The 27,991-nt window shown below is 46.8% G+C and overlaps 1 protein-coding gene across 4 annotated transcripts; it reads left to right on the forward strand.

Annotated features, from left to right (window-relative positions):
* The first annotated feature begins 3,725 nt into the window (after positions 1-3,725).
* On the forward strand, positions 3,726-27,971 carry MARCHF2 (membrane associated ring-CH-type finger 2). 4 transcript variants are annotated; one of them, XM_060232629.1, is made up of 5 exons: positions 3,726-3,983; positions 19,581-19,809; positions 22,085-22,280; positions 25,239-25,448; positions 26,842-27,971. In XM_060232629.1, exons 2-5 carry the CDS (start codon positions 19,634-19,636, stop codon positions 26,998-27,000), a joined length of 741 nt encoding a protein of 246 aa, XP_060088612.1. In that variant the 5' UTR covers positions 3,726-3,983; positions 19,581-19,633; the 3' UTR covers positions 27,001-27,971. The 4 variants fall into 4 exon arrangements, with proteins under 4 accessions (XP_060088612.1, XP_060088615.1, XP_060088613.1 ...); XM_060232632.1 differs by having other exon boundaries at positions 3,962-4,099; XM_060232630.1 differs by having other exon boundaries at positions 3,971-4,207.
* The last annotated feature ends 20 nt before the right edge of the window (positions 27,972-27,991 follow it).

Below are 27,991 nucleotides of genomic sequence, written 5' to 3' on the forward strand. Positions count from 1 at the left end.
CTTGTAAGAGGAAGCGCTTGACATCACTGTATGTGGCCCCCACCCCAGAAGTATACTGTTCACTCCTCACATTCGTATCCCTGTAAGCTCTGGAGATACATGCAGGGGATTATTTTATTTCCCAATTGCTTGAGAAGTACACAATTGTCACCATCCAAACCTCAGGGCTTCAGTCACCATTAAAGCTCCCCAAACCAAGTCCAACACCACACTTGGCTCTCAAATTATTGGTTTCTTCTTTTGGGCAAAGGATGAGAGGTTTGTTGATGTACACAGAGGCTGTTGCCAATTGTTTTCTGTTAGGGAATCTTACAGCCCTGACCTGACTAGCCCAATGTTGTCAGATCTTGGAAGCTTAGCAGGGTTGGCCCTGGGTAATATTTGGATGAGAGAGCTCCAAGGAATGTGATGCAGAGGCAGGCAACGGTGCAACACACCTCTCAATGTTTCTTCCCTTGAAAACCCTATAGGGTCACTAAGTCATCTGTAGGGGTCATTTCATAGAAAAAGAGGTGCTGGAGCTCATTTGCATATGCCACACACCCCTGATATCACTGGAAGGTGTACTAAATTATATCAGCTCAGCATCTACCTTAAAATGCTTGGATTATAATTGTCATAATAAAACCTTCCGTCTTTCTAAATTACTTTCGCCACTGTGGCATGATGAAGATTTCCAATTGTCTGCTTTATGTGTTTTGGTTATTTTCCTATTTTGTGGGGAAAATTAAAAAGTTTGTCAAATCTCAGAGTTCCACAAAATTCTCACAGGGGGCTTGAACAATGGAGCTCAGAAGCAAGTATGGGGGGGTGGGGGTGGTAAGAAAGAGTACAATAAAATTTAGAGGTTCTGGAGTTCCACTACTGTCCAAAATGAGGCTTGGTCATCTTTTCACCACCAACGGAACTTGGTTCCCCCCACCAAAAAACTATTCTTTGACAGCAGCGTGCTGAACTAGGTGTGGTTTTCTTTTTTTGAAGATGACCCTGCCCCACTTTTCTAAGAAAGTGGCAGTCTAAAGTTCAGTATATATTTCATCTGTGTGGCAAAGTTATCCATTCTCCAGACAAACGCTGTAGCAAAACTATTGCTGTATCTTCCAAATTATCTCTTTTATTTAGATGTAAACTGCTTTCACAACTGCTGTGTTGAAAGGCAAGTGTCCATACTCACAATTAGTACAGAGTTGTCTGGCAGGCTGCTCATTTTGGTTGAACGCAAGAGACTTTGTGGGAGGCTTTGAAAAGATTAATGATAGGCTGTCCTTGTAGCTGCATGTTCCAGAATGGATTGTTACTTAAAAATGCAGCACAGACAGCTTTCATGGTACCATCTAATAGTTCTAATCTATCTGCAGCATAGTTGTATATATGCTTATTCCTTACCAGGATCATCTTTGGTAAACAACGGTTTCAGCTTCTCCACTATGCCCCAGTAACTTCTATAGTGCTTGTATGAAACATCTTTTATTGCATAGGAGAAGAAAACAGAAAGTTAATATCAGCAGCTGACACAAAAGGAATAGGTTTTGGAGGTTGGGCCAACAGCAACCCAAAAGAAGAAGCAGGGGAAGAGGAGAAGAAGGGAGGTTAGCCAGTGGATTGCTTCCATAAACTGCTTCTCATAGGCCTACACAGTTACGCCTGCTTACTGGTCTTGTACAAGTCTCTTGTCCTTTCTCCCTTGCTGCCTACTGCCTTCTTCTCCCAGAGACTCAGAAAACCGTTCCTTGAGAGGCTGCTGCCACAAGAGTGGTTGGAACGCTGTGCTGCTACCCTGCTAGCATCTTTCAGATCCTTCCTCCAAACATTCCCCCCCACCTCTGTGAAGGCTTTAGTAGAAAAAGATATTGGATTTATATCCCACCTCCACTCCAAATTTCAGAGTTCCTGCAAGTGGAGGAGTGGCCATTCCAGCAGGTGCAAGTGGAGGAGCTGAAAATAAGTTGTGAGACGCATAACAAGAACGAAGGCTCCCTGTGCGTCCATCTCAGTCTTGTGCATACTTCCTCTCTCCCTGTATTCCCTTAGGACCCTGTCCTATGGTGCTTACTCTTTGCTCATTCTCTCTTCAGCACCATATGTGCTTTTAAGTAATAAACGACAGTTGTTGGTAGATAAGCCCGGATTTTACTCCTAAGCTGCTTTGGGGCCCTGCTTGTCAGGAAAGCAGAGCTCTACATCTGTTAACTAACCCTCAGCCCATTCAAGGTGGCTGTCTCCTAGGTGTATGTAGTACTGTAATCATCCTGCTTCAATAAATCAAGTTATTCTATTAGGTACCCCAAGATTATTGGGTTCCATTAGTTTCTGCAGTGGCAGGTATTAGATTTGGTCAGGTTTCTTCCCCCCCCTTCTTTAGGGGTTTGCATATTTTTAAAGTTTAATTTGGGAGGCATATCTAGAATCCAATGTCTTGTCAAAGACTAACAAGGATTTATTACGGCATAAGTTTTAGGCAGTGATTAAGTGACCTCAAGTTTATGAAAGTGTATGCTGGAGTAAATTTTGGCACAAAATCAGGCAAGTTTTTATTCTAGTGGATGTACTTGTGGAGTAAAGATTACAGTGGGCTGCCATCCCCAAAAGCCTCTTGAAGGACAACAGTATAATGGGTTGCCACCCTCCAGGTGGCATCTGGGGGTCTGTTATTACAACTGATTTCTAGGCAACAGAGATCAGTTAACCTGGAGAAAATGGCTTTGTCGGAAGGTGGATTCTCCATACCTCACTGAAGTCTCTCCACTTCCCAAACTCCACCCTCCTCAAGCTCCACATCCAGAATAAGAGAAGCCATGTTGGATCAGGCCAACAGCCCATCAAGTCCAACACTGTGTCACACAGTGGCAAAAAATTTTATATACACACATACACTGTGGCTAATAGCCACTGATGGACCTGTGCTCCATATTTTTATCTAAACCCCTCTTGAAGGTGGCTATACTTGTGGCCGCCACCACCTCCAGGTGTTTTCCAACACCGCCCCCCCCCCCACAAACTGGCAACCCTAAGAGCCTTCAAGAGCTTCTGACAAAGTTAATGTTGCCTCACAAAAGCTTATACCCCGGAAAAAATGGTATTCGTTTCTACAGAGGTCATTTTGTAGAAGAAATAGGTGGTGGAGCTCATCCAGGCATTGTTATGCAGCTGCACCTACTATTCAATGGAAGAGGTAGGTAGGTAGGTGGTTAGGAAGAGGGGGAACTCTCAAAAAGGTTCAGGAGCTCTGCTCCTGTGAGCTCCTGCTGGATTCAAGGCCTGCGTTTCTAAAGTGCTCCTGGACTGGGATTTTGTTTCAAGAGTCTTGTCGATTTCTGCATATTTAAATCATCTGGGAAATTCCTGGGTTGGGAAGAAAGGATGGGTTAGTTTTTGCTTTCTAGCTGCGGACGTTTTAACTGAGGCTTATGTTGTCTGAAAAAGAACAAGCAACATATTCGTTACTTCGACAGCACTGTATGCCCTTTGCTACTCGTCCCCCCTTTACCCAAAATCTTCATTCTGCAAAAGGACTAGAAATGCCTGCGCGCGATTCTGTTTCCCCTGCCTCTTCCGTGTTGTCACAGCTCCAAACAAGGGGGGCGCGGTCTGAGATGGGGAAGCCACGCCCCGTCGCGACACTTCGTCTCTCCCTCCTTCCGTTACCCTGTCTCGAGCCTAAACTGTTGATTGGCTCGTTAGCTATGACCGTTACGGCTGCCAGAACGTTACCGAATGCGCATGCGCATGTACCGTCGCCTCCGAGAAGCGGAGGGCGGGATAGGATCGCTGGTTGGACCCCGCTTCCCGTCGCTTCTATTTTAGTCTGCGAGCTGATTGGCCGAGTAAATGAAAACGGGGCGGAGCCATCTAACTCTCTCAGAAAAGACGGGCGCTTTTTTGCCTGAGGCTTCTGATTGGTCTTCGCTTCCTGTCCTTCTTAAGCTTCCCGCGAACCGACTGGCTGAGCAGAGGAGAATGGGCGGGGATCACGTTTCAGTCAGGTGCGCAGCTCCGGCGGACGCCGCTGACAGAGGCTGGCGGAGGCGGCCGCAATAGCGGCCTGCCCCCAGCCACCACCCTGGGAAGATGGGGCGGTCCGCCGGGCCTCGGCGCTGAGGTGAAGCGCGACGAGACGGAAAGAAGGAAGGGAGGGGCTCTGGAGGAAGGGGCGGGGCTTGAGCGAGTGACAGAGCAGCTCCCCCCAGCCGTGAGGGAGGGGGAAAAGGTGAGGTGGCTGAAGGGTCACACCGGGTGGGGGATGGAGTGGAAGGATGCTCAGGGGACTCTGGCACTTCAGGGGCCGACTGCCTCTTAAACTGGGTCTCTGTTTAGGAGAACAAGCTATCGATAGGCCATGAATGTGTTTAATCCCCGTTTAATATGCCTGCTGCATCAGGCCAAAGTTTAGCATTTTGTTTCTGACATTAGGCCCGGCAGCTGCCTCTGGATGCCACACAAGCAGGGTAGGAAGGCCGCAGACCTTCTTTGGTAGTCTTCCCCCCCCCCCATTGGTATTCGGAGATGGGCTGCCTGTGATCATGGAGGCTCCGTGTAGTCCTCAAAGCTCCTAGATCTCTCGAGTCGACCCAAAGGGTGATTAACACATGGAATTCATTGCCACAGGAGGTGGCGGCTGCAAGCATAGACAGCTTCAAGAGGGAATTGGATGAACATATGGAGCAGAAGTCCATCAGTGGCAGTTAGCCACAGGGTATTGGATGGAACTCTCTGTCTGGAGCAGTGATGCTCTGTATCCTTGGTGCTTGGGGGAGGGCAACAGTGGGAGGGCTTCTAGTGTCCTGGCCCCACTGATGGACCTCATGATGGCACCTGGTTTTTTTTGCCACTGTGTGACACAGAGGGTTGGATGGGCCTGATCCAACATGGCTTCTCTTATGTTCTTATGACTTCTTTGGGTTCATGTAGGGCAGCAGCGTCGAGGCAGATGTTTTCGTAAGGAAGACATAATTATTTGTCCCTAGAATCCAGTGTTCAGAGGTATTCACCCCCTGAAGGTGGTGGTTTCATTCAGCTGTTATGGCTGAGAGCTACTGATAAACCTGCCTCCCTTTAGTCTTTTTAAAAATTAGAAATAACAGAAAGCAAACAATGTCGTAATTTGACACAACACCTTGTATAGACTTGCATGGTCAAATGATGTTGAGCTCTTGTAGTTAAAAGTAGACTGCTTTGGAATGTGGAGGTTTCATGCAGCTGTCATAGCAAATGGTTGGTTTCTCTATGAGGAACCTTGCTGGTTCTGATCACGGAGACCTATCTAGTTCACTTTTCACCACCATGCCTAGTCGGAAAACCCAGGTCTAGGGCTTTGGTGGTTGATGGTCATCCTCTTGCCTTTCTTCCCAAAGATATGCTGTCTCCACACATGGTGGTTTTGTTTAGATATGACTAATAGCCTATACTGGATGCTTCCTTCTCCATGAACTAGCCTTTTATCTGCTGGGTTTGGGAGTCCATAATTTTATTTCAGCAGCCCATATATGCCTTAGAAGAGCACAAGCAGGGCATGAAGATGACAGCCCTTCCCTGTTGTTTGTCCCATCTTATCTAGTAGTCTGAGGAATACTGCCTCTGAATACTGAATACTGAGGGTCCATTTAGCTCTTATGGCTAATAGCTGTCGGTAGACATCTCTGTGAGAATATTCCTATTGATCAGGACAAGGTCTGTCTGATTCAACATCCTGTTTCAAATAAAGGCCAAGAAGGCCACAAAGTGGACATTAAGGCAGCTACCCTCTTGCTCTTTCCATCTAAGCAGCTGGTCCACTGCTTCTGAAAGTGAAGATTCCCTTTTGTTGTAAGGACAGGTAGCTGTTATTAAGTCTGTCCTCCAGTGGTCCATCTAGTCCAGTATCCTGTCTCATACATTGGCCAAGCAGGTACTCGTTCAGGCCAGCAACAGGGTGCACTGGCCAAAGCAATGAGAAACTGTTAGTAGCCACTGATGGACCACACCTTCGTAAATTTGTCAAGTCCCCTTTTAAAGCCCTCTGTGTTTGTGGCCATCACTACATCCTCTTTGCGATGAGAAATTCGTATCTGAGCCAGGCCCAGAATCCATACAAATACTTCTGTTTCATGCAGTCAACTAAGTGTCCTTAGGAAGCTCAGGCAAGAAGGCAACAGCCTTCCCTTCCCCTGTTCTTTATTCCCAACACCTGCTCTCAGAGGTAGAGTGCCTCTGAACACAGAAATTGTGTTAAACTTTCAAGACCAATGGTTACAGGTGGGCTTCTTTTACATGCAATTGTGTAATGCATTTTTTCTAGAAAATTATCTAAGTTAGCATACCACAAGTTTATCTTATGCTGTATGAAGAAGAGGCAGAATGTGTTTGCGTGTAATGTGCCATGTGCTAATGTAGCAGCTAATTCATGGTGACCCTAGCAAGGCAAAGTTTGCTGTTGTCTTTCTCTGCAGAGTCTTCCTTGGTGGTATCCCTTACCAGTACAGTCTTCCTTGGTGGTATCCCTTACTAGTACAGACCCTGCTTAGCTTCTAAAATCTGAAGAGATCAGGCCACACCTTGCTGCTTTCCCTCCCAAGAATTGTGATAGGAGCTGTTAAAGAAGGTAGCCATATCAAGAAAGGAAGAAAAAGACTGAGCTTTTGGGATTTTGTTTTAGGTGATGATGCATTTGGTGGGGAGCTATCCAGTCGGAAGAGTGAAGATTACTGTCTTGTTTGCAGAACAAAGTTTGAGTCCAGAACTTATTGTGTGCGAGCAAACGTCATGAGATAAGAAGCCAATATCTCTGTTGTCCTGGAGATTCCATTGTCTTGAGTGTTGCAGTTCAGTCTTCTGTTCCTGCCTGCTTCTGATGTTCCTTTGCAATAAAACAGTTCCTTTGAGGTCCCCCATTGAGTGTCCTGGGAGGTTGAAGTGTTCTACAGATTTCTCAGTCTTGTGTGAGAGTTATGTCCGTCTATCCTTTGACGTAGGATTTGATCAGTTTGCCCTATAGAGAGAACTGAAGGGCATTGTCATTTAACAGCGTACACTAGGGGAGACCAAACTTGCTTAATTTAAGATCCACATGGAGTAAACATCAAATGTTTGAGAGCCGCAAGACAGGAATGTCAGAGTTTGAGAGCTTGAAGGAAGGAGGGAGAATAGATGGGGGGGAGAGATGTAGAAAGAAAGCAACCTTAACTTTAAATGCATTCTCCAAGCTGCTGACTTACTTGGCTTGGGAAAGGGATTTAAAGAGACAAATGCCTTCTCCCAGGCAGCCAGTGGGGTGATGGGGGCTTCAAAAGCCACACAATATGTGTGGAAGAGCCATATGTGGCTCTTGAGCTAGTTTGGCCACCCCTGAAACACACAGTGTTGGAAGATGAACCTGATATGGTGTAGTTCAGGGGTGGCCATACTGCGGCTTGGGAGACACATGTGGCTCTCAAAGCCCCTGCCATTCCGTCAGCTGGCTTGGAGAAGGCACTTGTCTCTTTAAATCACTTTGCCAAGCCAGCCAGGCCAGCCAGCCAGCAGCTTGGAGAATGCATTTAAAGTTGCTTCCTTTCTACTTCTTCCTTCTCCATCTGTTAGCCTCTCTCCCCCCCTGAAACATCTGACGTTCATGTGTTGTGGCTCTCAAACCTCTGATGTTTATTCTATGGGGCTCTTACATTAAGCAGGTTTGGCTACCCCGGTGTAGTTGATGTTTTTAGGTTCAGAGATTGAGTTGTCTGGGTGTATTTATCGGCTTCTTATCTCACTACATATGACTTTCAGGAAGCCTTTGATAAAGTTCCTAATCAAAGGCTCCTTAGTCAGCTCGAGAGTCATGGAGTTAAAGGACAGGTCCTCTTGTGGATCAAAAACTGGCTAATTAATAGGAAGCCGAGAGTGAGTATAAATGGGCAGTCTTCGCAGTGGACGACGGTAAGCAGTGAGGTGCCGCAGGGCTCAGTACTGGGTCCCATGCTCTTTGACTTGTTCATAAATGATTTGGAGTTGGGAGTAAGCAATGAAGTGGCCAAGTTTGCAGATGACACTAAATTGTTCAGGGTGGTGAGAACCAGAGAGGATTGTGAGGCACTCCAAAGGGATCTGTTGAAGCTGGGTGAGTGGGCGTCAACATGGCAGATGAGGTTCAATGTGGCCAGGTGCAAAGTAATGCACATTGGGGCCAAAAATCCCAGCTACAAATACAAGTTGATGGTATGTGAACTGGAAGAGACTGACCAAGAGAGAGATCTTGGGGTCGTGGTAGATAACTCACTGAAAATGTCAAGACAGTGTGTGATTGCAATAAAAAAGGCCAACGCCATGCTGGGAATTATTAGGAAGGGAATTGAAAACAAATCAGCCAGTATCATAGCCCCTGTATAAATCGATGGTGCGGTCTCATTTGGAATACTGTGTACAATTTTGGTCACCGACCTCAAAAAGGATATTATAGCATTGGAAGAAGTCCAGAAAAGGGCAACTAGAATGATTAAAGGGTTGGAACACTTTCCCTATGAAGAAAGGTTGAAACGCTTGGGGCTCTTTAGCTTGGAGAAACATTGACTGCAGGGTGACATGATAGAGGTTTACAAGATTATGCATGGAATGGAGAAAGTAGAGAAAGAAGTACTTTTCTTCCTTTCTCACAATACAAAAACTTGTGGGCATTTGATGAAATTGCTGAGCAGTCGGGTTAAAACGGATAAAAAGAAGTACTTCTTCACCCAAAGGGTGATTAACATGTGGAATTCACTGCCACAAGAGGTGGTGGTGGCTACAAGCATAGCCAGCTTCAAGAAGGGGTTAGATAAAAATATGGAGCAGAGGTCCATCAGTGGCTATTAGCCACTGTGTGACACAGAGTGTTGGACTGGATGGGCCGTTGGCCTGATCCAACATGGCTTCTCTTATGTTCTAAGTCACTCAGATCTCACCTATTCCCAGAAATCAAACTTTGTGCCACTGGATTCAAACTTAGTTCTCATATTTGTTGTTAACTGCTTTATTATCTGTATACCAATTTACTGCAATTTACATCTTACCTAATGTGTTATTCTAATTTTAGCTGTATTTATTGCTCAGACATGTTGACTCCAATTAGCTCTTACGGGCAACTAAACCTTCCTTACCCATTTTTAATATTTGAGGAAATCTGTTTCAAAGTGAATCTTTAGGAATACACTTAAGTCTCTCCATTCTCCCTTGTACTCAGAACTGAGCTTTATTTGGCTTGTAGGTACCATGACCTCAAACCTTGTCCCCACATCTGGTTAGTAACTCTTGAATTTGTATGCTAATTTACTGCCATTCACAGATCTTTCTCACATCCAGTCTCAGCTATAATCACCCAGTACTTATGCATCTTGACTCTGGACCTTTCAGTGGACCAGCCCACCCCTTATGAGTAAAGGGTTGAGGAAATTTTGTTCCACACCTGTTTCTGACAAAGCCTGCCTGCACACAAAAGCTCATACCTTGAATAAACTTTTGTTGGTCTTAAAAGTGCCTCTGGACTCAAACTTTGTTCTGCTGCTTCAGACCAGCATGGCTGCTCACCTGGATCTGTCTTGTTTACGGTCATTGATTGTCATCACACAGGTGATCTAGGGTTCATGACCTAGTGGGTTACCTTGGCAAGTTCAACTGGGGAAGGCCAGGTAGGCTCTGTGAAGCCCTTACTAGATCGGTGGGGTTGGCTGGGTAGCAGGGGGTAAGGCTACCATTATTCCATAATGGTCCATCTCCTGTTTCTGATAACACGCTTTTTGGGTTTGTGAATTTTTCTCTGATGGCTGGAGGTGCTCCAAGGAGTGATACCATTTTGAATTTGGCACGGGGCTGGTTGGGTTCCACTCCTCACACTTTGCTCCGGGCACCTGGAATGGTGGCACCAGAAAATGCAGAAACGGGTGATTCCAGTTCTCCTTCCACCAAGAGTAGGTAGGCTGAGTGCTGAAGCATTTTGCACATTGCTTTTATATCCTCCTGTGATGCAGGAACTCATCTGACCTTTTCAGAGGCTCCAGATGAGCAGTGGGCAGACTGATACTTTTTTTTTGCTTTGTAGATAATTTTCATTTCAGGAGACAGTGAGGTGTAGCGGGTAGAGCATCAGACAGGGAATTCTGGATTCAAATCCCCACTCCCTGGTTGATCTTGAGCCATTTATCTCTCTTCCAGCATAATTTACCTCAGCTGGCACATCACCCCAAGGTCTTTATCAGAAGGTCAAGAGAAAATGTACTAGAGATATATCCCAGTTTGAAAGCTTGGATGCATATCAAGGCTTTGGTGTGCATTTGCTTGGTCTCTGAGCATTTGCTTATAGAATTTTAGTTCTATTTTGTGCCTTTATTTTATGTCCTTCCTCTGGGCATGTATTCGTATGTTCTATTTATTTAAAATATTTATAACCAAGGTTTTTGAAAGCTATAATCAAAATACAGTGAGATCATGACTGTGCTAATGTGGCCATCAACTGTAAGAAGCAGATTAAAACTGTCTGATACTATTAATTACCAGCAGCTAGGGTGGTAGAGCCTTTCTTGGTACTTAGAGCAGATGTCAAATAAATGGATGCAAGGAGAAAAGGGTGCCACCACAGCAAAAGCCCTGTCTCTAGCAGTCACCCATCTGTCCTCTCATGATGGGGCCCTGTGGAGCAGAACCTCTGTGAAAGGTCCTGACAACAGGGCAGGTTTGGAAAGGAGCTGCAGTTTACCCTGGTCTTCTGTCACTGAAGGGCAAAAGGAGTAGCTTTTGTTTCTATCAGGTTTCTGATTGATGTCCCCTGGCTGGTATGATGAATTCAATAAATGCTCTTGAGGAATTACAGCTGGCCAGCACAAGCGTTTTGTACTGGACTGTTTCTTGAAGCGATTGCAGATCCATTCATTTGCCCAGGAATGAAGCCAAGCAAAAGAGGTCCCAGCACCATCCGAGGCCAGTGAGGCCCCTAGTGATGATGTCAGGGCTTCCAAGGCAGAGACCAAGGAACAAGTTTCTTGGTGGCTCCTCTGCATGACCATCCTGAGTGTGAGCCTGCCTGTGCATTTCTGGAAATGTGTTTTTTAAAAACTCTTTTAACAAATTGGATCAATCAATGTTAAAATTTCTAACAAAAAAGTCATTTAAAAAAAAGTTGTTGGGTATGTTCTTCAGTCTAGGGCAGGTTTGCAATCTTCAGCCATGAGAAGTGGAAGTGTTTTAAGCTGGGAGACATAAATATCCAACTGAAGAGAAATTGCCTCCCCCTCATACACACTGTAGTGTTCACCCATATCCATAACTGTCTCCATAATTCCATGAGTTCTTTGCCAGCATATCTGCTTTGTTGGAACCTGGGGCAACAGGAATACCACTAACTGTCTGCATTTGTGTATAGTTTGCTTTTTTTGGAGCGCTGTCCCTCGAATGCAGAACCAAAAGGGTTAAGAAGATTTGAATATGTAGGCTGAATAATTCTGCTAGTCAAGTTAAAAACATTAAATATTAATAGATACACAAAAATATACAAGTATTTATTACAAAATGAATGTAAAATACCAGATATTGGCACTGGTGATAACCTCAATTGAGAATCAACCCAAAATGGCCATTGCTGACCCTGACCCAGTACTGTTACATCACTATTGACTCCTGGCTGCATCAGATTTTTCTGATCAAGCAAGAAAGGTACGCAATTGAACCGTTACTATAGGAAAGTGTATCTGACCGTAGCTGCAAACTGTCAAGAATGATGCCTCTGAATGATTAACATCTTTGCCTTTGGTCAGAGGCAATAATTACCAAACAATAGAAAAGAGCAGGAGTCCAGTAGCTCCTTAAAGACTTAACAAAATTTGTGGCATGGTATGAGCTTTCATGAGTCACTGCTCACTTCTTCATGAAAGCTCATACCCTGCCGCAACTGTTTTTAAGGTGCTCCAGTTTGGTGTGGTTAAGTGTGTGGACTCTTATCTGGGAGAACGGGGTTTGATTCCCCACTCCTCCACTTGCAGCTGCTGGAATGGCCTTGGGTCAGCCAGAGCTCTCACAGAGGTTGTCCTTGAAAGGGCAGCTGCTGTGAAAGCCCTCCTAGCCCCACTCACCTCACAGGGTGTCTGTTGTGGGAGAAGAAGGTAAAGGAGATTTTAAGCTGTTCTGAGACTCATTCAGAGAGAAGAGTGGGGTATAAATCTGCAGTCTTCTTTTTACTCTTTTCTACTGCTAATGACAGACCAGCATGGCTACCCATCTTGAATAATCATCAAAAATTTCATCTTGATCAATTTGTAAGAAATATTTACAGCCATTCTTGTAATGTCATTTGTTTGACCACTGAATAAGGCCAGTGGGCTGAAACGCACATGGCCAGGGTCAATAATGGTCATTTTTGGTCCTCACTGTACAATTTGATTCTTAATTGAGGCTATACCCAAGGCCAATATTTGGTTTTTTAATTCGTTCTGTAATAAATGCATGTATATTTTTGTATATATATTAATATTTAATGTTTTTAACGTGTAATAGAATTATTGGGCACTTAGATCTTCTTAAACTTTTTGGTTCTTAATTCAATTCAGAGAGCCAGCTTGGTGTACACTGTAGTGGTTTAGTGTGCAGACTCTTATCTGGGAGAACCAGGTTTGATTCCCCACTCCTCTACTTGCAGCTGCTGGAATGGCCTTGGGTCAGCCATAGCTCTGGCAGAGGTTGTCCTTGAAAGGGCAGCTGCTGTGAGAGCCCTCTCCAGCCCCACCCACCTCACAGGGTGTCTATTGTAGGGGAAGAAGATAAAGGAGATTGTGAGCCTCTCTGAGACTCTGATTCAGAGAGAAGGGCGGAGTATAGATCTACGGTCTTCTTCATTTTGGTAAGTTCCTCCCCCTCCCCCCCCTTTTCTGTCCTGGAATGTGGAAAGCTCGAGGTTGTGTCACTTTCCAGGTTGGAATAAAAGGAACATCATGTTACTCCTTCTGGAATGGGCTGCTGGTAAGTAAGTCCTGCTGATTTTAGCTGGGGCTTGGGATCAAACCAAACAGGGATTGGAACAGGCTTCCTCGGGAGGTGGTGGGCTCTCCTTCCTTGGAGGTTTTTAAAAAGAGGCTAGATGGCCATCTGACAGCTATACTGAGCCTGTGAATTTGTGAATTTCCTGCATTATTCCAGAGGTTGAACTAGATGACTCTGGAGGTCCCTTCCAATTTTATGATTCTAAGAGCCCCATGGTGCAGAGTGGTAAGCTGCAGTACTGCAGTCCAAGCTCTGCTCACGACCTGAGTTCGATCCCAATGGAAGCTGGGTTCAGGTAGCCAGCTCAAAGTTGACTCAACCTTCCAAGGTCGGTAAAATGAGTACTCAGCTTGCTGGGGGTAAAGTGTAAATGACTGGGGAAGGCAATGGCAAACCACCCCATAAAAAGTCTGCCCTGAAAACTGTGAAAGCGACATCACCCCAGTCAGAAACGACTGGTGCTTGCACAGGGGATTACCTTTACCTTTATGAATTGACTGGTCAGGTGCTTAAATAAATGATAACAGACCAGTAAGCATGATTCGTAAAACAAGAAAGATATTTGAGTCAGAAGAGGTTTGTCATTGATACAAAAAAACAAATTGGGTGTTACTGTGAGATGGTGGGATTTAAAAAAAATTATAAAGGATTAAAGCTTTTAATAATATTAGGAATTATTTTAAAAATTGGGCTTTTATTCTGAAATATCAAAGTAATCCTGGTGTTATGAAATGTTTAATGTGAAATTAAAACAGACTGCAGGGCAAGAAAGATGCTGCCATGAGTGGGCCTGAGCAATCTGATGACTGCTGGTCTACCTATTAGAAGATGTTTGTAGTGATAGCTAGAGGAGCCTCTTTAGGCTGAAAGGCTTGCCTCAGGCCTGGTGTGGGGTGGAGGGGGAAGTACAAGCAGCCCTCTTTTCTTCACTTGCTAATCGAGTGCAGCATAGTTGAATCTAAAAGGGAAGCTCTCTTGCAATGCTTCAGGGAATTTGTTGTCCAAAGCTGCTCAAATAACAATTTATCAGTCAATGGCCAGTGTTTGCTTGGGGCAGTTGACTCCTGATTTTTTTTTCAGGGGAGTGCCCAGCACTGAGACTGTCTGGGACCTCCTCCTGCATGCAAACCAGGTGCTCCAGCAAAGGAATTGTGACCCCACCCCTATGGGTAATAAATACCAACAGATACCATGTAAAGTTGAGCCAGTGCGTGGGCAGATGGGAGGCTGTTCGTGGGGTAGCATGGGGCAAGCTGAGTGTTGTTCTCCCTCAGAGGTTGTCGGACATCTCTGTGGGTTATTCCTACTATTCCTTCAGGGAGGCAGGAACACTTTTTTCAACTTCCTGTTGGCGCCTTCGGAATAACCCCGCCCCCAGTTTTGTTCCTGCCTCTACAGGGAGCAGCAGCACAAGGCTAGGCTCAGCCTTTTTTCTCTGTTTCTTCTTCTCAATTTCCATTCCATATCCTTTCCTTTCCATATCTACTTATCCCTCCTTTTCCTTCTGCCTTTGCTGATCAAAGACTACCGAGGAAACTTGTTCTGGGTCGTTTTAGAATGGCCTGTAGTAGGGACGGTTTCCTATCGGACGAGGAGGGAGAGTCGCGCGCCGCGCTTCTAGCAGCGCCGACTCACGTCGAAGGAGCCGACCTGCCTTTGCGGCTTGTTCGCGCCCTTCCTGACGCGGCCGCAGACGAGCCAGCTGCCAGCGCCAAGAAACGGCGCGTAATGAAGGCCCAGGCTACGTCCCTCGGGGCGGCAGCAAGCAGCGGCGGCCATTTTGGAAGTGCGGAGCGTAGCTCTCAGACCTTCCAACCCCCAGGAGCAGGCACTCCGGAGACTCGGAACTACCTGCAACCGCGCATCGAAGGCTTCCAGGACGGGGGTAACGTACAAATGGGCAACCCTCTGAATCCAGAGGCTATGCTTTTTATTAGAAGAGCTATGCAGGAGGAAATGGGCTCCTTTTGCGCCCGGCTGGGGCTTCTCCCTCAAGGATCAACCTTTCCTGCAGACCCTCCCCGCTCTTTCTCCTGGCCCACTAAGGCAGCGCGAAAGGCCCCAGTGCAGTCTTCCCAATCCTTAGAGCTCGAGACTATGGCATCTGACTCTGACCAGGAAGACAGGGAAGAGGGGGAATGTTTCTCTGAGGAGGAACAGGAGGAGGTTAAAATTCCTGAACAGGCTAGTCGTTTCTTCCATCAGGAAGATTACCAGTTCCTTCTAGCCAAAACGCTTTCAGCCTTAGAAATTGAGGAGGGCCCTATTGATGAGGAAATCAAGGTAGCTAAATCTAAGAAGTTTAAGTCAAGAACCAGTGGTAATTCTGAGTTCTTGCCCAGGGGGGAAGCTTCTGAACAAGTCTTCCCTTTTCCAGAATACTTTGAAAAGCAGGTTAGAGCAGAATGGGAAAAGCCAGCTTCCCTTAAGCAGTTTCCTCACTTAGTAAAGAAGTTATATGCACTGCCTGCCTATACCAATGAGTTGTTACAAGCTCCAACTGTGGACGGCCCAGTAGCAGCTCTACAGTCTTCGGGACTGGTTTCAGAGGACGGCCAGGGTTCTCTTAGAGATCCCCTGGACAAAAAAGCTGAGGCAACCTTGAAGAGATTGTACGAATCTGTGGCCATGATAGTTAAGGCGTCCTCCGCGGCCTCCCTGGTCTCCAGGGCGTCCATTGTTTGGGTACGTAAGTTACTCCAGATGTTACCAGAGGACAACAGACGCATGTTAGAGGGCGCCTCACGCATCCTTAAGGCAGCGTCATTCACAGCTGACGCAACCTTAGATATACTGACCTTTGCCTCTAAAACAATGGCTTCCGCTACTGTGGCTAGACGCCTCCTGTGGCTTAGGGCTTGGCAAGCTGACTTCCTCTCTAAATCCACAGTGGCAGCTTATCCCTTTCAAGGGGATCGTCTCTTCGGGGACGCTTTGGACAAGATCCTAGTAGAGACTAGGGATAAAAAGAAGGCCATGCCCAAATCCATTCGGAGGAATGAAAAGAGGGGCCCTCAGTCCTTTCGGACCCAACATTCCTTGGCCAGATATCGTTCTGAATCAAAGAAGTTTAATTGGGAAACACCAAAGAATTCCTTCAAAAGAGGCTCATTCGGCTCCAAATTCAATCGTAATAACTTCTCCAAAATGGACAAGCCTGACAGAGAGGGCAAGTCCAAGCAGGCATGACTACGGTCACGTACCGGTGGGAGCTCGACTACTCCACTTTGCAGAAGCCTGGGAGGCCTCTCAGGCAGACCAATGGTCTTTAGAAATTGTAAAAGAGGGGTATTCAATAGAGTTTCACCGCATTCCACCAGACAGATTTGTCAGATCACCTTCCCCCAAGCAGAAGCACAAACGTCTCATCACCTCAAAAGCAATTCAGCATCTTATCGACATTCGAGCAGTCGAACTAGTCCCAGGGTTGGAGAAGGGGAAAGGCGTATACTCCATCCTTTTCACCATACCCAAGAAGAATGGCGACTGGAGGGCCATCTTGGATCTCAAGTTTCTAAATCGCTATGTCAAAGTACGTCACTTCAGAATGGAAACCTTGAGATTCATTATGGACTCTCTATTGTCAGGGGAGTACCTCACTTCCATAGACCTGACCGAAGCTTATCTCCACATCCCTATCCACCCTTCTCATCGTCGTTTTCTAAGGTTCGTGGTACTGAATCAGCACTTCCAATACAGGGCCTTACCCTTTGGCCTGTCAACAGCGCCCAGAGTTTTTTCCAAAATGTTAATTCACCCAATAGCCCAGCTGAGGAAGCAGGGTATTCACATTCACCCCTATCTGGACGACCTCTTGGTCAGATCCAACAGCAAGGAGAAATCCCTTCGGGGGACAACTCTGGCCATTCAGTGTCTTCAGTCTCACGGATTCCTGGTGAACAAGGAAAAGAGTTCACTTCAGCCGAGTCAGAGGTTGGAGCACCTAGGCGCAATGATCGACTCCACTTGCAATTCGCTATTTCTACCTCTGTCCAAGGCCAGGGCCATCAAGGATTTGGCTTCCAGGGTCATCCAGAGCAAATCATCACCTCTGATGTTGCTTGCCAAACTAATGGGACTTTTGATATCGACCATAGACATGATTCAATGGGCCAGATTCCATTCCAGGCCTCTTCAACTGTTCCTACGACCATTTCAACTTCAGATAATGGAGAGAAAGGCCATAAATCTGATAATTCCGTTGTCAGTCAAGAGGAGTTTGCGATGGTGGACGGACTTGTCTCATCTTCGCCAGGGCAAGTTGTTCCATCCTCCCTCATACCTGGAGGTATTCACAGATGCCAGCCTGGGGGGCTGGGGAGCTTCTCTTCAGGACAAGCCAGTCCAAGGCAGGTGGTCTCAGTCCGAGAGTCTGCTTCCCATCAACCTGCTAGAAATCAGAGCCATACGTCTAGCCCTGGTTGCATTCAGGACCCAATTGTTCCAGAAGCATGTGCTTGTCAGAACGGACAATATCACAGCCAAGGCGTATCTGAACAACCAGGGGGGCTCCAGGTCTTCTCAGTTGCACCGGGAAGCATCAAGAATTCTGACATGGGCAGAAAAACATCTGGCCTCTCTAAGGGCGGAACACATCAGAGGCCAGGACAACATACAGGCAGATTGGTTAAGCAGACAGGAAATCTGCGAGGGCGAGTGGGCCCTCAGCTCAGACATATTCGACCTCATATGCCAGCGTTGGGGTCTACCAGAGGTGGATCTTTTCGCTTCAAACACAAATGCGCAACTACCAAGGTACTTCACAAGGTTCTCCCATCCAGAAGCCGAACAGACAGATGCCTTGACAGCCATATGGCCTCCAGGTCTCTTGTATGCGTTTCCTCCGGTCCCTCTAGTTTCTCGAGTACTGCGGAGGGTGAGAGCTCTACAGGCGGAAATCATCATGGTAGCTCCCTATTGGCCACGGCGTCCGTGGTTCTCAATGTTGACAGAGCTATCAATAGACCTTCCAATGTCACTTCCAGTTCCTCCCGACATGCTTCATCAGGGTCCGGTGTGGCACCCCGACCCGGGGTGGTTTCATCTGACCGCGTGGAGATTGAGCGGGAGACATTCAGAAATCTAGGTTACTCTCCGGAGGTGACGGACACTATGCTAGCATCAAGAAGGCCCTCCACAGTTCGCATATACAACACCACCTGGAAGGCCTTTGTCCGATGGTGTCGTAGGAAAAAGGTTCCTTCGCTTTCCCCTTCCATTGCGGAGATACTAGCGTTTTTACAGGAGGGCCTGGAGTCCAGGTTAAAACCAGCTACGCTGAGAAGGCAGATAGCTGCCCTGTCCACTGTCTTACCGGTCGTTGGAGGGTATAGGCTATCTCAACATCCACACATCCAATTATTTTTGCAGGGGGCAAAATCGAAATCTCCTCCGACAGTCCATCGCTTTCCGTCTTGGCGGCTCCATACCGTTTTATCAGCGCTTACCAAGAAGCCATTTGAGCCCCTTCGAGAGGTGGACTTAAAATGGGTGCGAATGAAAACTCTCTTCTTAGTAGCCATCACGTCTGCACGTCGAGTCTCGGAACTGGGGGCCTTATCAGTGAAGGCGGGTCTTTGCGTGTTCCACAAAGAAAAGGTGGTTCTGCGCACGGATCCCTCCTTCATTCCTAAGGCTGCTTCTAGGTTCCACCGCTCACAAGAAATCTACTTACCCACCTTTTGTCCAGAACCCAAACACCCAAAGGAGGTAGTCTGGCATACGTTAGATGTGCGCAGGGCCTTGAAGATTTTCATTCTACGATCTGAGTCAATTAGAAAAACTGAATCCATGTTCATCAACATCTCTCCTCCAAGAGTGGGAGACAAGATGTCTAATTCATCCATCAGTGCAGTGCTGAAGGCCTGTATCAGCGAAGCATATAGGGCATCAGGGTTACAGGTACCTGGAGGAATCACGGCACATTCTCTTAGGAGTGCCTCCACAAACGCGGCACTGCTGAATAGGGCTTCAGTCGAAGAGGTGTGTAGAGCTGCTACTTGGTCCTCTCCGTCTACATTCATAAGACATTATAAGATCCATTCCATGGCATCAGCAGATGCAGCATTTGGGAGAAAGGTATTACTGCATGTTCTGGGGGAGGTCAGCGATGAAGACCCACCCGATTAAAGGGGACTGCTCTGATAGGTCCCACAGAGATGTCCGACAACCTCTGAGGGAGAACGGCCCATTGGACTTACCGTGAGGGGTCCTTCTCCTCAGAGGTTCGGAGGACATCTCGCCACTCCCAGATTCATTTCATCGCTTAGGTTTCTTTCTATAGCCTATCTCCCTTGTACTGTGTTACTTTCAGTATTATCGGAGTTCAAGTTTACAGTTTACATGTTAAAACGAGTTGTTAGTTGTGTTTATAGTCCTTCTAGTTAGAGGGAAGACGACACTGCTTTCGGAGTCCCACAACTGAGGGCGGGGTTATTCCGAAGGCGCCAACAGGAAGTTGAAAAAAGTGTTCCTGCCTCCCTGAAGGAATAGTAGGAATAACCCACAGAGATGTCCTCCGAACCTCTGAGGAGAAGGACCCCTCACGGTAAGTCCAATGGGCCGTTTTCCAGCCCTCTTTTGAACAGCTTGCCATCCCTTTCTCTCTCTCTCTCTCTCTCTTTTGCCAGGCCGATCATGACTTCACAATTGGGCGGTTGAAGCGCGAGCGTTCCCTGTTGCCATGACGACGGGCGACTGCTGCCATCTTCCTGGTTCGCTGTGCGACTGTCCTGGAAGCGCTGCACTGTCCAAGTCAGTGGAAGACTCTGACCTGGGGCGGCCGCAGTACGTCACCCAGGTCACAGCCAAGGACGGCCGGCTGCTCTCCACTGTGATCAAAGCCCTGGGGACGCAGAGGTGAGCCCTTGGCGCCCCCCTTCCTTGAGGCTTGGTGGGTGGTGGGCTCGTTGCTGTGGTTAGTTGATCATCAAAAGTTCAGCCTTGCATGGTAGTTAAAAGTCCAATGGGTTGCCTCAGTTCAGCACCTGTTGCAGCCCTGAAACTAAATTTAGAGTTTGGTTTATAGGGAGGATGTGTGTGAAGTGAGGTTTCCCCCCTAACCTTGAAGCATCCTGTCTCCATGGAATCTCTCTGATTGTCCAGCTTTTGATAACTGGGTGTAAGTCATATGCCCACCCTGATGCAGAGGTGTGATCCCATTCTCAGTCCTCTGGCTGTCTTGTGCAAGAGATTATACATCCAGCCGCTGATAATGTATTTTATTTTCTTCCTTGATGGGAAAGCCAGTCATACGGAAGGTGAGTTTGGCACCGCTGTCTTTCCCCAAGGTGTTACGGTAACTGCACTGGAAAATTACTTCTTTATATTACTTTATTTATAGTATCTGTTTCTTGCTGAGAATCAAGGTGGATGTAGATCGTATCAAGCCTGCTGGCTTACCACAATGTTCTCTTTTTATGTGAGAGCAAGTCAGATGCTTTCTCATGGGCACTGTGGGGCTGCTTGATTTCAGGTGGCAACGCAAGTAGGCAAAGCTATCTCTGTAACTCCTCATGGTTGTAAGGTTTTGGGGCTCGGTACCATAGCCAGGTGACTCCAAATGTAGTTATCTCTTAGCAGCAGCCCTGGTTATCTTTGGGATCAGCCCCTGATGCCTAGAGCAGGGGTAGCCATATGCAGCTCAAGAACCACATGTGGATCTTTCATACATATTATGTGGCTCTCAAAGCCCCCAGTGTCCCGTTAGCCTACTTGGAGAAGGCAGTGCTCTCTTTAAATCACTTCTCCAAGCAAAGCCAGCTGGCAACTTAGAGAATGCATTTAAAGTTAAAGTTGCTTTCTTTCCATCTATTTTCCTCTCCCATCTATTTTCCTCCCTCCCTCCCTCCCTCCAACATCCGACGCTCATGTCTTACAGCTCTCAAACATCTGATGTTTATTCTATGTGGCTCTTACATTAAGCAAGTTAGACCACCCCTGGGCTAAAGGGAAACGAGCAAGCCAGAATTGCACTTCCTATCCCCAGACAGCTTGCCACCACTTATCGCCCCAGCTCTAGCTTTGCTCCCTTTGGCACTGGGGGCTGGTCTCTCCTAGCAGCAACTGCTGCTTGTTTATGCAGGCGGGCACCACCAGGGAAGCAAGTGCTAATGACACCAAGGATTCTGTTTGATCCTGCACTTCAGATCTTTTCCAGGCTGGAACAGTGCCTTTTAGAGTGAGAAAGATAAAACCAGCCCAGGCTCCTATCTCCAAGAAATTTAGCATCTGAGATAAGTTATGAAGAAACGGCAAGAAGGAAAGGGGCAAGAGAACTGGGATGAATTTATAGTGGCCAGTGCAGTAACCTCTGCTTGAACTTAAAGGTGAGATTTGAAGGAAGAAAGCAGTTACATCACATAGATGTTCTGGGGGAACTTCCAGGCAAAAAGGGGAGAAAGGAAATATCATTTAAGAGAACAGGAGAGAGGTCAGAATCAAACCTTGGCTTCGGAATTTATCTCCCTTCTCCCCACATTTCTTTCTTTCACTTATGCTTCCCTAGAGGTACACAGGTTGGGTCCATCCAGGTGTGTCCTTAGTGACAGCTCTGTACTCGCCCATAATCTGCCCAGTGAAATGTGCTTCCTTCTAGAGGACACAAATGGGTGATGTCTACTGCACTCTGCTTTCTCTGTTGTGCACCAGGAATGGAGCACAACCAAGGTAACACCTAGCAGAAAAATGGAGGTAATAAGCCATGGGGGCATGTTATGTGTTTTGCAAAGGATGGGATTGTTCTGGGTTTCATGAGTCCTAAGAATTTCCTTCACAAACAAAAGCATTTGGCTTTTCTGGATTTTTCATTGACACGGTGTAGGATGAATACAGTCCACACCCGAGGGTTATGGGCAATGTTCCTTCTAAGCTGAGTTAGTGTGAGGTAGCTCACAATTTTTTAGCCTCCAACTCACATATTTTTGTCTCAGCTCAGGACAAATGGCCCCAGAGCACACTCATTTCTGCAGTGGCTCACAACTTTAATGCCAGTAGCTCACAAAGTAGAATTTTTGCTCACAAGACTCCACAGCTTTTAGAGGGAACATTGGCTAATGGGCAACACTGTCATTCCTCCTCTACTCCCCCCCATCTCTGACAGTGACTTCTTCTCCTTCACCTCTCCCCCCTGCAGCGATGGCCCCATCTGTCGGATCTGCCACGAAGGTGGAAGCGGAGAGGGCCTGCTCTCCCCCTGCGACTGCACCGGCACACTGGGGGCCGTCCACAAAAGCTGCCTGGAGAAGTGGCTTTCCTCCTCTAACACCAGCTACTGCGAACTCTGCCACACTGAGTTTGTCGTGGAAAGAAGACCCCGACCCCTGACAGAGGTGAGTGCCTCTCTTGCTTGGGGTTCTTAGCTTGACTTGGCTGCATAGGAGCTCAACTGAGGAATGGCAGTGCTTTAGCTAGTTGTAAGAAGAACCCTGATAGAAGAAAGCAGTGACCTGAGTTCCATTCTGTTTCCTTTGGAAATTGCCAGGTCATAATGGTTATGACCTTCCCCTGTAAAAAAAAATCCCTTAGCATCTGTGATACAGATTTGCCCTTCTATTCCCCAAAGAGCCTTTTAAAACTAGAAGCTGAGGTTCTGCATCAGATGCGAGCTTGACATGAGCAGAAGAGACATATGAAAGACTGAAAATGACTATGTATGTGTGAAGAGACAATGGGGCTAACAGGGGTGATACCTAGAGCTTTCTACCGTGTGTTTTGGCTGGATGCATTTTCCTTTCCAGAGTGTTCAGTATACTTCTTTCCATTGGTATTTCTTTCCAAAAATATTTACTTCCTGCCTCCTCTAAATACACCAGGCGGGGTAGCTGTGGCGGATTGGGAAATAGGCAAAACTAACAGCAAGTAAATTGATCCCAAATGAATCCTGGTGAGCCTAATCAACAGAACAGAACAGTCTGCCTGCAGAGGCAGACAGAAACCTGGAAACGGTGGCAGAGAAAACTCATTGAGACCGGGAGGGCAGGGGAAAGCTTTTTCTCAGAGAACTACGTCAGCTTGTGCTGTACTGTCATCAGGGAAAGGAAAACTGGGCTTTCTCTGGGGAGGCAGTTCCACAGTCTTGATGCCATGTGCCCCTTATCAAAACTTCCAGTGGAAGCAGCACTGTGGGAAGAGCCTCTGAGGGATACTGTGAAGCAGGGCTTTTCCATAGCAGGAACTCATTTGCATATTAAGTCAAACCACCTTGATGTAGCCAATCCTCCAAGAGCTTACAGGGCTCTTAGTACAGGGCCTGTTGTAAGCCCCAGGAGGATTGGCTACAACAGGGGGTGTGGCCTAAATATGCAAAGGAGTTCCTGCTACAAAAAAAAGCCCTGCTGTGAAGTGTTAAAAGTCTTGTATGGAAGTAGGCAGTCCTGGACCTGGAATGGCCAAACTGTAGCTCAGGAGCCACATGTGGCTCTTTCACACATATTGTGTGGCTCTCAAAGCTCCCACCACCCCATCAGCTGGCTTGGAAAAGGCATTTGTCTCTTTAAATCACTTATCCAAACCAACCAAGCTTTAGTGGCTTGGAGAATGCATTTAAAGTTGCTTTCTTTCCACCTCTCCCTCCCCAATCCATCCATCCATCATCTTCCTTCCTTCCTGTTTTGTGGCTCTCAAACATCTGAAGTTTATTTTATTGGTTTGGGCCCCCCATGGCCATGACCATTTAGGGTGGGGGTAGTCAAACTTCTTGAAGTAGGACCCACTTTTAAATTTGCTACACTTTTGGGGGTCCCACTTGCACAGGTCTACCTTGCTTCCTTCAGTATAAAGCACAGGAATGTCTCCTTGACATTAATATTGAACAGATTTGCATTTTATTTTGTCCGTGTTGTGGTTATAGATATATAGCACTGTGGCTTCTATGGGTGCAAGGGTGCCCACAGACACTTTTCAGATGTTTTTAGAACCAAGTGGGGCTCTTTTCCAGCAAGGCTTCTGATTGGCCAGTAAAGATCTGATTAGCTGTACAAATCAAAATAACATTTCAGCAGCAGCTACCGCATACTGTTAAGTTTTATTCTCTGTCACTCCTCTTCCCAAGCATATTTTTTTTTTCAATTACTCCTCTTGTACCTGTACCTGGGCTTCCTCTGTAAATGCGGTTCCACCTCCTGCGGCAGCCATTTTGTGGTACCCACGCCACCCCATGTCAACATTCCAAAGGTGCCCACAAGCTCACAAAAGTTAAAAAGGTAAAGTTAGTCCCCTGAGCAAGCACCAGTTGTTTCCGACTCTGGGGTGATGTCGCTTTCACAACATTTTCATGGCAGACTTTTTATGGGATGGTTTGCCATTGCCTTCCCCAGTCATCTACGCTTTCTCCTCAGCAAATTTTACTGACCTCGGAAGGATGAAAGGCTGAGTCAACCTTGAGCCAGCTACTAGAACCCAGCTTCCACTGCGATCAAACTCAGGTCGTGAGCAGAGCTTGGACTGCGGTATTGCAGCTTACCACTCTGCGCCACGGGGCTCTTTCAGAAAGGTTAGGGACCCCTAATTATAGGCCAGTACTGAGCCACAGGCTGTGCTGCATGCTTTTTGCACACTATGCAGAGGCAAACTCAAATTTGTCACCGAGCACCCTAGAGCCCATTCTATTCCTCCACCATTTTGCATTTATGAGCCACACATACAAGAGAGTCGCAACCTGCTTTGAGGTCCTGACACACAATTTGGGAACCACTGGTTTAGCACTTCACGGTCCGGAAAGAACACGGAAAGAAACTGGTGTCGTGTTGGGTTGATTTTTGGCTTCTGTCATCCCACCTTCCCTCCTAAGGAGCTCAGGGACAGGCAGTGCAGGCAGAGACAGATAGGTCCAACATCACCCAGGGAACTTAATGGCTGCTTGAGGATCTCACCCTGGCTCTCCCTAGTCAGTCTAACCACAACACAGTCAAGCCTGCTCATATGGGAACAGGCAGTTGGTCTAGGGTTGCTGATTGTCCTTGATTGTATCTCCCCTTCATTCCAGCAAAGTATTTGCCACGCATATTTCTCCAGAAAAAGCAACTGTGTCCAAGTGAAACAAAAAACAATATAAATAATGTAAACAACATTGTTTCAGTGTTGTTTCTTTCAGAAAGGTACCATTTCCAGTGAATTTTTTTAACTTGAGGGACTTTATTTCCAATATAGCCGAAACAGTGTTGTTTATATTGTTTACATTGGGTTTTTTTGTTTCATTTGGGCACAGTTGGGTTTTTTTACTATGCTGCCACTCGGCTCTATGTCTATTTCTCTGTCCGCTTAATGTTCCCGTGCTTCTTGCCCTGCAGTGGCTAAAGGACCCCGGGCCACGCAATGAGAAGCGAACCCTCTTCTGCGACATGGTGTGTTTCCTCTTCATCACCCCACTGGCTGCCATCTCGGGCTGGCTGTGCCTCCGTGGAGCCCAAGATCACCTGCAGTTCAACAGCCGCTTGGAAGCCATTGGCCTGATTGCGCTGACCATAGCACTTTTTACTATCTATGTCCTCTGGACGCTGGTGAGTGGCACACCATGGGGAGGATCTGCCCCAGTCTTCTCTTCCCTTTCTTAAAAATGTTGTGTGATTTGTATGGAAAAGCCAGGGAAAGGAGATTGCTTAGCCTTTTTCCTGTTTTCCCGGTACCACAAGCAAGGGACCAGGGAGGGCCTCTACGGGCCACAACCACTCTGGCATGGGTCTGTCTGGGAGGGCCCAGAGCAGCCACCCGACCCCTCTATCTTCCCTCTCAGCCAGTACCTCTGTCCATGACCGAAGAGACGTGAGGACTCAGGCGGTATCAAAATAATGTTATTGTCAGTGCTCAAGGACTAACAAGTGGGTTGTAATATTATTAGTGAAAGGGAAAACAGTAAAGGGGGTACAAAGAAAATAAAAGCCCTGACATGACAAAACTATGCTCCCTCCTTCCGCTTCCAACTCACTCTCCCCCTTTTTTGGATGAGGGAGTTCTCCTGCTGCAGCCTCTCTCCAGCTCAGCCTTTCCAGAGAAGACACCCCTCTAGCTTGGCCTGTTACCCTTTCCTCCCTGGTCCCACCCCTCTGTTTTCAATTGGGCAAGTCTTCCCTCCAATACTGCTGCCCACCCATTCAGAAGGACAGAAGGGATCCTAGGAGATGTAGGCTCGCCAGGAATTCCGTGGTAGACTTCTTTAGACCCTATAGACCTCATGTCCTAAGAATAATATCCCTGGATTCTTTTACTCTTGTGAGGATGAGAAACTTGTGCATCACTCCATGGCAAGGTGGAGCCAGGTCCCTTCACGCAGGAAACAACCCATTCATGGGTGCCTTTTGTCCTTCTGAACAGGAGCCACCTTTACTTTGATCATCTATTTATGGCCAATATTTATCACTCAGGAGGGATTCAAGAGGCAGCTTCTGCTGCAATTGTGGGATGAGTTTAAAAACACAGCACAAAATAAAGCTTACACAAGCATTAAAAAAAAAAAGAAGTCCTGAAGTTAAATATGTGTGATACAGTTGAGCAAGACTGGCTGTAAAATCCAGAAGACAGTAAGTAAAATAAATTTTATTGTAAGGATAAATGCAGGAAATCAAATCAAAATCAACTAGATGGCAACATAAATGAATAGAAAACAGGAAGAGGGGAGGATAAATGCAGAAGTTCCCAGGTCCAGTCTCTGGTGTGTCCAAATAAACTGCCTGTAGTCTTCCAGTCAGAGAACAGAATCCTAGGCCAGTTGGTTAAAACAACTGTTTTTGATTAGGAAGACAACTTTGCGTGCTTTCTTTTCTAAAAGATGGATATTGTTTTTCTTCTCAGTTAGCATGAGTACCGCTCAGCAGACGGGGATAAGTTTTCCTCCCCATTCCTGTTCCATAATGTCCTGATCCTCTCTCTTTCTGCGATCTACCCCACCCCAACCAGGTTTCATTCCGCTACCATTGCCAGCTGTACTCGGAGTGGCGAAGGACCAATCAGAAAGTCCGCTTGATGATCCCAGACTCACGAAACCCTCACCCTGTCCAGCACTCCCTGCTCTCAGCCAAGCTTCTGAAGAAGAAGGCCGATGAGACAACCGTATGAGTCGGGAGCTGGCTTCGTGGGGAATCCCCCTGGCCCCATGCGAGAGGTGGGTTTGGGCAGGGTTGCCCTTTCCCAGGCGGCCACGGCAAAGACTCATCTGAACAATCAACCCAACCAAAGGGGGGGGTCGAAGACCACGGGAAGACAAGGAATCTCCGGGCGCGTGCAATGACCTTGGGAGGTGGCCCAACTAGAGCCTCCGCCGGCCAGGCTCTGTCCTCAAGAGGAACACATGGGGAAGAAAGTTGTCTCCCTATATCCGTAGCCCTATATCCTATTATATTATAATAATTATTACTGTTTATAATTTTACCACTATGGTTGATTTTCCACCCCACTTCCCCTTTGCATTTGGGTCCCCAGTGTTGTTTGAAATGTCCCACGTGAAAGACCCAGAGCCGATCCACACGTCCCTCGTTTTGACACCACCAGACTGTTCTCCCTTGCTGGTTTCATGTGGCAAGCATTTGCTGGGAACGTGTCTTTCTTTGTCACACAGAACTTGCCACGTTTCCGCACCCCCCTCCCCCCGGGAACGACAAATCCACAGGTTTCTTTGAGGTTTGGCTGTTATACAGTAGAAATTGGGGGGGGGGGGCGTGTTGTTTGCGAGAAATATTCAGCCTACAGAACGGGCAAGACGTATTGTTTAAACGGTGTCTCTTGCCTGCCCAAAAAGTTAAACCTGCAAATCGGCCTGTCTTCTGATCTCATGCTGGGAATGAATTGGTGCTCTTATTGAGGAGTGGGAGGTTGACTCCTCTTTTGGCTCCCTCCCCAGTGTCTATAAGCCCCCTTCTTGTTTTGCACTATATGGATTTTTTTGGGTGGGTCCAGCCTTCCCTCCTTTGTTTTCCCCTCTGTTCTGTCAGTGCTGTTACTATCCCATTGAGAGGATTCTGTGCATTTTTTGAGAATGGATTTAAGTATAATAATCCCAGGAGGAGTAAAACTGAACTAATGCTGAAAAATAGAAGGTGTTTTTTCCCCT

The sequence above is a fragment of the Heteronotia binoei genome, chromosome 2, assembly GCF_032191835.1.
Source record: "Heteronotia binoei isolate CCM8104 ecotype False Entrance Well chromosome 2, APGP_CSIRO_Hbin_v1, whole genome shotgun sequence".
Taxonomy (NCBI): Eukaryota; Metazoa; Chordata; class Lepidosauria; order Squamata; family Gekkonidae; genus Heteronotia; species Heteronotia binoei.